Source organism: Notothenia coriiceps, unplaced genomic scaffold (assembly GCF_000735185.1).
Source record: "Notothenia coriiceps isolate Sejong01 unplaced genomic scaffold, NC01 NC01_scaffold00021975, whole genome shotgun sequence".
Classification (NCBI taxonomy): domain Eukaryota; kingdom Metazoa; phylum Chordata; class Actinopteri; order Perciformes; family Nototheniidae; genus Notothenia; species Notothenia coriiceps.
In genome coordinates this window covers 1-7,956 of record NW_011354676.1, presented here as the reverse complement: position 1 = coordinate 7,956, position 7,956 = coordinate 1, and the positions used below count along the sequence as shown (strand labels likewise).

Here is a 7,956-nt window from a genome sequence, read left to right as displayed (position 1 = left end):
GGGCTCATGCTGCTGGAACTCCTTCTCCAGGATGGCCTTGAGCTGCTCGATGCAAGTGTTGATGCGATCTCTGCGCATTTTCTCCACAACGGGTTTTCTTAACTAAGGAAAAGAAGACAGAAAGATAAGTTCATGTTTCCAATAATAAACAATCAAAATGTTGAATGTATACATGAGTTTTAAAAAAGCATTTCAATCCAATCCAGTTCTCACTTTAATGTTGTCTTTCTCAGAGATCCTAATCTGATGAATAGAGGAGTAGTTGGTGGAGCAGGGAGCCATGTCTGTGCAGGTGAAGGTAGCTGCTTCTTCTGGAGTGCAGTGTGATCTGAGATCTCTTCAGGAGCCACTCTTCATTTTATAGGGACCTATTAGCATAACAAGGCCACGTGACTCCGGCAGGGCTGGGGTTTGTAACAATGGGACACACATCAATAACTCCGAGGTGAAGCAATCACAGGCTGACCAGTAGAGATAAAACCATTCCCAGGACATATATCAGACTGGGAATGATGTGCTGTCAGTTTCTGTTGCTTATCTCACACTCCAGTTACACACGGGAACACGGCAGTATCTCCTGATGTGCTCCCAGGGAATAATTAAACAGGATTTAATGCATTGGATCAACAGGGGAATAGGGTATTGAAAGTAAGTATGTTATTGATTTAAATTATAGTGTGCATGAGATATTTCTTCAAACTGTATTAGAAATTATGCTCCATTCAACAAAGACAATTTTACATTAACTCAAAATAATATAGGGACTTTAATGACAAATGCAATTTTAATAAAAATAAACAACAAATTCCACACTGCCTCACCTGCATATTTTATTGAGACTAGATTTCCTGAAATTGGAGCACGGAAGTATTCTGGTACAAAGCAGCAGGTACATGGATTAACATGTGTTTATTCATTGTTATCTTTAGTTTTTATTGTGAGACATCTTGGATATTCATAGTTTTCTGAGCAAAAAACATTGTTTCTGTCCGACTAACTGACAAATAATTGCCGGACAGATGATTCAGTCTTCTCATCTCCAGATAATAAATTCCTCAAATATTTTGTGATGTTGAACACTTATCCGAGAGCTTGTTAAATAAAACTCCCAATATCTTCCCGCCAGCACATTGCTCTGGTCCTTGTGTGTTGACAGTAAAACTCCTGCTTGTTCACCCATGGCACACTTCTATTGTTGGCCGAGGGTATTAGCCATGAGTGGACAGAGAGACTGTGGGAAAACTGAGCTCGGACTCTACTCACACATCTACCGGTCAATGGGCTGACCTCCCAGCCACAAAAGGCCTTTTCATCTCTTCTCTCAAACAACAGCCAACAGCAGCACTGTGTGTGTGTGTGTGTGTGTGTGTGTGTGTGTGTGTGTGTGTGTGTGTGTGTGTGTGTGTGTGTGTGTGTGTGTGTGTGTGTGTGTGTGTGTGTGTGTGGTGTGTGTGTGTGTGTGTGTGTGTGTGTGTGTGTGTGTGTGTGTGTGTGTGTGTGTGTGTGTGTGTGTGTGTGTGTGTGTGTGTGTGTGTGATGCACATACACACACAAGCAAGACAGGCCTTTTGTGCATTTCATTGATGTGCGCTGTTACGTCATGCTGCCAAACTGAAACTTTTTTTATGTGAGCAGCTGCCACTTGTTGTCAGATCCCAGGAAATGCAATGATATCACTTGCACTTGTTTTGTCGACCAGAGCCAACATTTACAACTTTAAGAGATTCAAAGGTCACTATATCTAATGTAAATATCTAAAGAAAACGGATCATTGTATTTTCTCCAACACATAAACTTGATTTTCAGTTCTAAATATAGGAAACCTTTTGAGAATTATAAAATGGTCTCACACTATGTTTAACCTTTTAAAATAAAATTGACATTTCAACCATAAGTGTTATTATGTTAGTCCTACAGTACAGCCGCTGGGGGGCGCTATAGATCCCCTCCAACAGCACACTGAATATACTTGATCCTGGGTTTAAATTGGCTTGTCTGGTATACCACACAGTTTGAGTCCCAATATTTCAGCTAAACAACGAATTATGGGAACTTTAATGATTGATTAAATACTATATTTATTTGTGATTGATGTCCATTTTCCCTGTATGCCTTACTTCACATATGTGACGTTTTGAACAAATAATCTTGTGCTCCAGCAGCCAATCATAAATCGTGTGTTGCTACAAATTTCCTTTACATAAAACAATCCTTTTGATTGGTCTGAGATAGCTAGGATGAGTGAAGCAAAAATATGTAAAGGAAATATTTAGATTTTTCTCTATTAATAGTAGGCTACAAACAAACAAATGTTAACACCAAAAATAGTTGTTACGTGTTGCATTTCATTAATTGTTGCACTCGTAATCAAATAATTGTCATTATACACTTTATTTTGTAAAGGGTTAAAGGGTTTGGAGCAGCTGAGCATTAATATGATATGGAAAAAGGGGAGGGTGTGAATCAGTGGGATCTCTTATCTTCTGATCAGGGGGGAAAGCAAGTTTGAGCATGTCGTTGTTTCCCTGCAAGACACATCACCCCAAATTGCTCCTGTGGGGATTGCCCACAGTAGGCTACTGAATGTATTCAATTCGATAGGGATAAAAGCGTCTAACAAGTGACATGTAATGAAAAAGTCTATCCCATTTTGACCATGTCATCGGAGGTAGGCAGGGGTTATCGATGTATTTTAGAGTTGACGGTTAGCATATTTATAGCGCATAGCCTTAACAAGTTTATTTAAAAAAACATTCAAATGTATTCTTCAGAATTTAAGGTGGTTTGCTTTGTAATCTAACAACCCCCCCCCCAACATTCTGGTAACAGTTGTCATCCTTTATGAATAGCACCATAATAATTAGGGTTTTACAAATGTGAACAGACAGCTAAATAAATCCCTTATTTAGTTATTTTCTTTTCCCCAAAATACAGAACAATGTAGTAAAACATTTCTGCACTTACAATTAATGTTTTACATTTAGTTGTGAAATACATTTAAAACTGACACTTAACCTGTCATGTCCCACTTTTACTACCCAATATCCCTGCAACATACAACTCAACTACTTTTCATCAACTGAAATATGTACTTGCTTCATTATTTGTTCATGGTATACATTTGAATACAGTTCTGGAAATGTGCGTTTGTGTTCATTTGGGGCTTCAGGGCAATAATATAGATTTTGGGAAAGAAGTAGCCCATGAGGAAGGCCAGGACGCTGAAGAGTATGGCGAACACATGGGCGGCAGTGGTGAACGGGCCTCTGCTGATGAGGTAGAGGGTGAAGAAGCTCATCCAGGACATCATGTACACCATGAGGCTGAAGGTCACACTCTTGGCCTCGTTGTAGTTGGCTGGCAGGTCTTTGCCCATATAGCTGAAAGAGAAGCAGAGGGCGCTGAGCAGGGACACATAAGCGAGCTCATTGAGCGCACCAGGGGAGAGGGTGTTACTGCACTCCAACACAATGCTGTGCTCGTAGAAGTTCAGATCCTTTGAGGGTTTGGGGGGGTTAAGGGCCACACGGAGAACAGAAATTAGCAAGATGATGACAGACACCAGAAAAATTGTGTACTCTGGCCCGTTGTTTTTGGCCCATTTGTCATAGGCCGGCGGCAGCTTGGATGCAAATTTGAAAATGCACACAACCTGAATAGAGCGCACGGTGATGCAGGCCAGGCACACAGTGAAGCTGAAGACGAATAGAGGCTGCTTGAGGATGCAGGCCAGAGGAGACGGCTGGCCAAAATGGCACAAAGTGCTCATGGCACTGGCAGTCAGGGCTGCCAGCATCAGGAGGCAGGTGCGCCCTCCAGCAGACTTGGCAACAGGCGTGTTCAGGTTGAGCAGGAGGATTATTGCAGAACTGGAGGTCATGAGAAGACAGGTGGCCAGGAAAAACAGCAGGGCGATGGAGAGGGGGGCGTCCCAGGGCAGCAGCAGGACAGTCCTTTTCAGACACTGCTCGCTCTTTGGGGGTGCCCACTCCTCTGGGAGACATGGCTGGCATGTAGTGGTCTCTGAAGAAAAGAGACAGCAGAGAGTGTTTGTGAAAGAGAAGTATGAGCACTCAGCGCCATCTGCTGGCCAACCATACACACAACAGTTTACAAATACTGTTGTTGGAGAGGTCATTTGGTTCAACTATAACAATGTTTGTTTTTATGTTTTATTTAGACAATAATTAGATGAACTCTCCCCTGCTCTGTTAGTGTGGTCTTTGTCCTGACTGGTGTGCAATGCCTTCATCCAGCTATTTTGTGTTTAGTTTATGTAACAACCTCCTTCGGCTTAAATCTGGGTTTGGCAACTCTGGAAAAAACTAAGCTAGATTTTGAAAATGTCCACCCAGAAAAAGGTGCATCCTTTCAAGCCTCCTTTCAAGCCACTCCCCAAAAACACTTGAACACACACTGCCTGAATGACTACTGCTTTAGGGTCAGTCCAGAGAGCACATCTCAATTCACGGTGAGAAAACAATGGTGTTTTGTAAATGCATCCTACACAGGGTAAGGATCTCATCCAAATTCACATTTCCACCCCTACCCCCTTTTATCTTTGTATGAATATTTGTCTTATGAATTGGCTTTTTTGCGTGTCTATATGTTACCACTGGTATTGAGAAACGTAGCAGAGGGGCAGGCCTGGCAGTCGAAGCAGCATATGTGTTGCCCTGTCTGCAGCCTCTTGTGGCCAAACGGGCACGGTGGAGAGCAGATTGAAAGCGGCACCTGGACAGAAAAACAGGGTTTGACAAAGATAACACTTTAACTTTTCATTAAAATTGATAGAATTTACATTTTCAATATTATTAATATTTTAAATAAACATTGAGTTGGAAGCAAAAAATCCTGTTGAGGGAAATGTGTTCATATCTTGTCATGTCCATTTTATATTTTCATTAGCTAACTTTTTACTTATAGTTGCCCCATATTTGCTCTATTTTGATTTGAAAGGTGTTTAAGCCAAAAACACAAAGGCACTTCACTCTTGAAACAGTAATAGTTCGTACCGATCTCGAATCTCCCGTGCCATCCCAGTCAATCAGATCAGCATCAATTGTGAGCGTAATTGGATCTGGGCTGAAAGAGCCCAACTCTCTGAGCGACAACTCAGTGCCATTCCAAACCCAGAGCACAATGTCATATCCTGTGGGCGGGTCCCCGTTACTGTCGTAGTACACAGAGGTGTTGCCCAGATAGAAATGCACATCCTTTATCAACCAGAGCAGCTGAGGACGAGAGGAATAAGAAAACATGAGTTCCTATCAAGCAAAGTACAGAGAGGGATTTTCTTCTTTGCATAAAGACAAGGTAACATCTGCTCACCTCCCATGGATACACGTCCCTCATTTGGCACTCTCCAGAATCACAACCAAGTGCACGGTGCAGAGCATGAGCCACAGAGTAAACCGCCTTGTACACATTCAAGGAGGAAGTGATGTCATTTTTCTCGAGAATAAACTTATTCCTAGCGAGGCTGTACAGGTCTGTGCCCTGTAGACAGTCATTTGTAATGTTAGAGACTTCGTGTGTGTCACTCTGTTGCATTGCAGCCTCAACTACCTTTGTCTGAAACTCTTCAAAACCAGGCATGGCTGCATATTTGATGGACACGCCAAGCACAGTCCCAATAGTGTGGATCCCACGAATCCCTGATATGAGAGAAGAAGTTGACCAGTCCTCCGTCCCAATCCACACCTTACCTGTCACGTTCCGCTCAATGACAAACGGGAAGAAGTTTTTCAGTTTTGACTTGCTGGAGAAAACCACGGTGGTGGTGACCTTAGTCTTCAGTAGGTTATGCACCACATTCCTCATTGTCTGGACCGTGTCTTTACTGTACGCAGGGATAACTCCCTGGTAGGCAATGCAGATGCCGTATTTTGGTGCTTCCTCTGAGAGGCTCTGCATGCCCTCCAGACCATAGCTGTTGTCGCTGCCCAAGATAGCAACCCAGGTCCAGTTGAAACGGACCATAAGCTGGATCATAGCGGCCACCTGGTTCTTATCGCTGGGAATTGTGCGGAGAAAGGATGGATAGCGGAACTTGTTGCTTAGCATTTCATTTGAGGCTTCAAAGGATATCTAAAATGAAGCAAAAAGCATGTGAGAAACGTTTGTTGTTGTACCCGTAGCAATATCTGAAATTACACCAACTCAAGAAACTGGGATCAGTATGGCTAGGAAGTGGTTTGAATTGGCAAGATATTGAGAGAAATAACTTTTCCATTCAAACAATACCTGCATTAGATTCTTTTTGTACCCAAATCTCCCAAAAAGACTATGGTTTTACTTGCAGCCTCACTGCATGCGTTGCTTGGTAATGAAACCAGTGATTAGCAAAGTACTGCAGTAGCTACAACCTTAACAGTCTGTTGTGTGATGATGTCGAACCTTGTCAAAAATATACTTGAATTGAAATCTTTAGAAATATATTTTGTTTAAAATACAATTGGATGAGGAGGAGTGGTTTTGGTCAGATCAGTGCATTCCTCATATAAAGACCTTTACATTTAATTGGGGATATTCAATAATTCACGAGCCGTGTTTACATTTTTCCAGGTGAGAACTTACTTGAGGTATAAGATGGGCCCCCAGTAAAGAAGCAGGGCCGAAAGAATTGCTGCTGCTGTCAGGGCCAATCAAAGCCACTGCATGGCGACTGTTGTTGTAGTTTGTGTCTTCCTCAGTCTCAGAGGGGCTTTGATACTGCTGCTTCAGCAGGTCCAGAGAGGCCAGGATGCTGGCCTCTCTGGAGCAGATGTCATACATCTGGTAGCCCAGCTTCACTCCTGGTAAAAGAGGCTGGGGTCCGGAGCTGTTGTTGATTTCTTCCACAGCAAATCTCATTGCTTGCAAAAGATAATAGCCATGTTTGTTGGCTTTACCTCTAGAAAGGGTTACATGTAAGACATTAAAAGTCTAAACCTCAACCCTTATGAAGGTTGCATGTAAAAAAGCCATAACTTGTTAGGGGCAAAAGCCCAGGGCTCTCATGTTTCATGATCAAAGTACATTTTAAGGTGACAAATGATGATGAAACAAGTATGAAAAGTAAAAAGCAAACGTGTCATTTTTCATACTTCAGATGGTTATTAGTAAAGATTATTTGTATCATTTAAATATGTGTTCATTTGTAAAACAATTGTTCAAAGTGTCAATTAAGAGATTCCCTCTGATAATAGAGATGGCTGTTTGATGATGAAGTCTAATTAATGTGAAGCTGAATGTTGTTTGTTGGTTTCCTTTAAGAACATGATTTTGTTGTGATCATGTCAAAATGTGACATATCTATAATATCCTACTGTAAATGATCTGACTGCTTTTAAAACTAAATGTATAAACAAACCAAAAACACTAAAACTCCAGATTGTAAAGACAAACAACAATATTTGGATTGATTTATTAACCAAACCACCAGCGAGATACATTTGATCAATAGTGTAGTGTAAACTCACTCATTGCATGGTAACAAAGCAGGCAGACTATTGATCGGTCTTTTCAGGTTGTGGAGAGGAAAGAATCCAGCGAGGGTGAAGTTGCCCTGCAGCTGCATCCCGTGCCCATAAGAAAGGTAATCCAGTTCCCCTGCAGCAAAGCGCAGCAGCAGCCAACCCAAGGAGAGAAACACAGCAGCAGACAGGTCCATGCTTCAGCTCCACCTCACACACACTGTGCTGGGGAAGCTCTGGGGGTTTGAATAAGAGGGAGGGACGGGAGGATCACGTTTGCATCTTTCCGGTGAGTTTTGGTTGAGTAAAGACTTTTTGCATGTCAGATCTGTTTGTGTGACTGTAGAGTTTCCCTCCATTTAAAATGAAACTATCCAATACAATTATAATTCAAATCATTGATCTGTTGTTTATTTAGCTAATTTTCTTTTAGCCATTTTGCTCTTCTTTGCCGTGGTGTGCTGGGGGGAAACACCAACAAAAGGGACACTGACAGGCT

At 42.0% G+C, this 7,956-nt stretch overlaps 1 protein-coding gene across 1 annotated transcript; it reads right to left on the bottom strand.

Annotated features, from left to right (window-relative positions):
- Positions 1–2,491: 2,491 nt before the first annotated feature.
- On the bottom strand, positions 2,492–7,704 carry tas1r1 (taste receptor, type 1, member 1). The gene is made up of 6 exons (XM_010780497.1): positions 7,464–7,704; positions 6,580–6,895; positions 5,332–6,090; positions 5,016–5,234; positions 4,614–4,734; positions 2,492–4,023 (listed from the first exon to the last, which is right to left on the bottom strand). Exons 1-6 carry the CDS (start codon positions 7,652–7,654, stop codon positions 3,101–3,103), a joined length of 2,529 nt encoding a protein of 842 aa, XP_010778799.1. The 5' UTR covers positions 7,655–7,704; the 3' UTR covers positions 2,492–3,100.
- Positions 7,705–7,956: the final 252 nt, after the last annotated feature.

Coding starts and splice junctions, on each gene's coding strand:
- tas1r1 (XM_010780497.1), bottom strand. CDS start 7,654: ATGGACCTGTCTGCTGCTGTGTTTCTCTCCTTGGGTTGGCTGCTGCTG. Junction 6,896..7,463: donor GCTTTGTTACCATGCAATGA/GTGAGTTTACAC, acceptor AACCCTTTCTAG/AGGTAAAGCCAACAAACATG. Junction 4,735..5,015: donor GCACGGGAGATTCGAGATCG/GTACGAACTATT, acceptor TTTTCTGTCCAG/GTGCCGCTTTCAATCTGCTC.